The following is a 3,148-nucleotide window of genomic DNA, read 5'->3' on the forward strand; positions in this document are numbered from 1 at the left end:
GCTCACGCCTGTAATCCCAGCACTTTAGGAGGCTGAGGCGGGCGGATCACTTGAGGCCAGCAGTTTGAGTACAGCGTGGCCAACATGGTAAAACCCCATCTCCACTAAAAAATACGAAAATTTGCCGGGTGTGGTGACGCGTGCCTGTAATCCCAGCTACTTGGGAGGTTGAGGCAGGAGAATCACTCGAACCCGGGAGGCAAGGGTTGCAGTGAGCCGAGATCGCGCCACTGCACTCCAGCCCGAGCGACAAAGCGAGACTCCATCTAAAAAAAAAAAAAGGAATCTTTTTGTGCACTCTTCATGTAAAGAGAATTATCAGCCTATAATGCCTCTATTTTGGCGTTTGGTTAAAATGCAGCACACCAGTACTAACCTCGGCTTTCTAACAATGCCTAATTCGCACAGCATGTGGCAGTGTTAGACGGCTTTTGGGCGCTCGCCAACGACTAGGTGTCTACCATTTCTTTCGCCCCTTCGCTCGGGTATCCACGGCTTCTGTCCAGAGGCTGTATCTTGACCCTCCGCGACCTCTTTGTCATGGCGTCCGCGACTTGAGCTGGCAGCCGGGCGTCGACCTTCCCAAAATGGCGGCGGCCGGGCCGAAGGCGCCCAGGGGGCGGGGTTCCGCCGCCGGGGGCGGGGCGGGAGGCCGCGGGGTCGGGCTAGCGGGCTGGAGGCTTCCCAAGTCAGCAGTCTGAGCGCGCCTGCGCCGAGCGGCCCTGCGCGCAGTGAGGCAGTGGCGGGGGAAGGCACCGGTGGGGCCGACGGGCGAGCTGAAGGAGGGAAGCGGGCGAGCGAAGTCCCAGTGCGCGCCGCGGCAGCCCGGGCACCCTCCCCTTCCGGGCGTGAGTCGCTGTGAGAAGAGCTGAAGCGAGCGGACTCGCACCGGCAGCGAGGCGCCGCTCCCGCCGCCTCAGCCCGGCCTCCTTCGGCTCCGGCGCTCGGGTCGCGGGGCCCGGGTTCCTCAGCACACCCCGCTCCAGCCGCCCCCAGATCCTGTCCCCAGCCCTTCGGAAGCCCCGGCGCCAGCCCGGGCCCTCGGCGGGAGGATGACGGAGCTGCAGTCGGCACTGCTACTGCGAAGACAGCTGGCAGGTGAGCAGGCGGGCGGCGGGGCGCCGGGCCCGGCCGCGATCGCGGACAGCCGCTGCCCCGTCCCTCCTCTCCTCCTGCCGGGCCGGCGGCCGCACGGCCGAATGGGCGCGGGCCTGCGAGGGTGGGGACTCGAGGCTCCGGTCCCGGCCGGGCCCGCTCGTTCTCGCCCGGCGCTCGGAGGGCATTGGGGGCGGGGACGCGACCCAGCTCCGGCCCCGGGGGTCGAGGGGAGGCGGCCCCCTCCCCCATTGCCGGGTGGGACGTTGCGGGGGGGTGCTGAGTGCGGTGTCCCGGCCGCGGCCGCCGGCCTGGAGGGGCGGGTCCCGGGCTCAGGTGCGGCCGGGGCCGCCGGACGTTCGCGGCCGGGCGGAGCGTCCGGGCCCAGCGCGGCCGTGAGTCGCAGGCTCGGCGTCTGAACCGCGGGGGGCGAGGGCGGCGGAAGGGACCGGCCCTGGCGGGATAGGTGAGGCGCACAAAACTTCTCCCCGGGCGGCGCTGCGTCCGCGGAGTTGGGGCCGGTAACAAAAGCGCCGGCCTCCGCGGCCTCCACGCCAGCGCGGGTGCCCGAGACCCTGGCGGGGTGCGGGACGTCGCCTCGCCTGCCTCCGCCTGGCACGGGCTCCGGCTGCGCCGCTGGCTGGGGGAGGGTAGGAGCGGGCCGCGGGGACAGCCGCTCGGTGGCCGGCTCGGGGCTTTGTGCTCGCCGCGATTCCGGCTCCTGCGCAGGCCCGCAGCCCCCGGAGCTGCGCCCGCAGGCTGTGGCCCGGGGCGGCGGCCGGGTCTGCCTCCCCGCGGAGCCTGCGGCCCCCCTCCCCCATTGTCCCGGCCTCAGGCCGTTTGCGGCTTCCAGGTTGACTTTTTAGGGGGTTGGCTCCTACTCTGCTAGGACTGTGTGCGCGGAGCATGCGCACTGGAGACGTACGTGTGCGGAGTGGAAGGGGGAGGCGGGTTGGTGGCTGCACAATGCCGCCCCACGTGCTGCCAGATTTAAAGAGAAATGAACCAGCAGTTAGCCCTGCTGTACAACGCCCGGCGTGTGTCATTCTCAGTTCAAGGGATCTTCCCCGTCCCCACTCTACAACCAGCAGCCTGTAACCCTCAGCAGACGCCAAAGACTGGAATGATGAAATCTGTCTTTGAAATACATTTACTGAGAGTTTGAGGTGTTCCTTAAATCACCTTTATGGCATCTCAAGGAAAAGGTTGTCAGGGGCTCTTACGGATTGTATAATACGGTTTATTATTAGACCATGAGCAAGTAGGTTTGGACAAGTATTAAAGTTCTAGATGCTCAGGGGGAGTTACTTGGAGTGAATGGAGGTACTACAGGATACCCATCACAAATAATGTACTGGAAAAGGAATGTGGCCGGGCGTGGTGGCTCACGCCTTTAATCCTAACACTTTGGGGAGGCTGAGGTGGATCACCTGGAGGACAAGAGTTCAAGACCAGCCTGGCCAACATGGCGAAACCTCTGTCACTACTAAAAATACAAAAAGTTAGCCGGGATTGGTGGAGGGCGCTTGTAAATTCCAGCTACTTGGGAGGCTGAGGCAGGAGAATTGCTTGAACTTGGGAGGCGTAGGTTGCAGTGAGCCAAGATCGTGCCATTGCATTCCAGCCTGGGCAACAGAGCCAGACTGTTAACAACAACAACAACAACAAAAGGCAATAAGATAACTCTGTTGCATCTTGTTTCTGAAGTGTAGTGGCACAACCTTGGCTCACCGCAACCTTCGCCTCCTGGGTTCAAGTGATTCTCCTGCCTCAGCCTCCTGATTAACTGGGATTACAGGCAGTGCGCTATCACGCCTTGCTCATTTTTTTGTATCTTTAGTAGAGACAGGGTTTCACCTTGCTGACCAGGCTGGTCTCGAACTCCTGACCTCGTGGTCCGCCTACCTTGACCTCCCAAAGTGCTGGGGTTACAGGCATGAGCCATCGCGCCCAGCCACATCTTAACATTTGTAAACACCTTTTCTGTATAGTTTTTGTCTGGAGAATGGATTTAAGATTTCCCTAATAATTCTTTTTTTTTTTTTTTTTTTTT

General features: G+C 62.2%; 1 protein-coding gene across 1 annotated transcript in view; it reads left to right on the forward strand.

The window, feature by feature from the left end:
• Positions 1 to 697: 697 nt before the first annotated feature.
• Positions 698 to 3,148, forward strand: part of UBE2G1 (ubiquitin conjugating enzyme E2 G1) — a 100,951-nt gene continuing 98,500 nt past the window's right edge. Inside the window, exon 1 of the mRNA XM_017512180.2 lies at positions 698 to 1,098. Within this exon, the coding sequence (XP_017367669.1) occupies positions 1,053 to 1,098 (46 nt within the window). The 5' untranslated portion in view covers positions 698 to 1,052. The remainder of the gene's footprint in view (positions 1,099 to 3,148) is intronic.

Source organism: Cebus imitator, unplaced genomic scaffold (assembly GCF_001604975.1).
Source record: "Cebus imitator isolate Cc_AM_T3 unplaced genomic scaffold, Cebus_imitator-1.0 Scaffold464, whole genome shotgun sequence".
In the NCBI taxonomy this organism is placed as follows: domain Eukaryota; kingdom Metazoa; phylum Chordata; class Mammalia; order Primates; family Cebidae; genus Cebus; species Cebus imitator.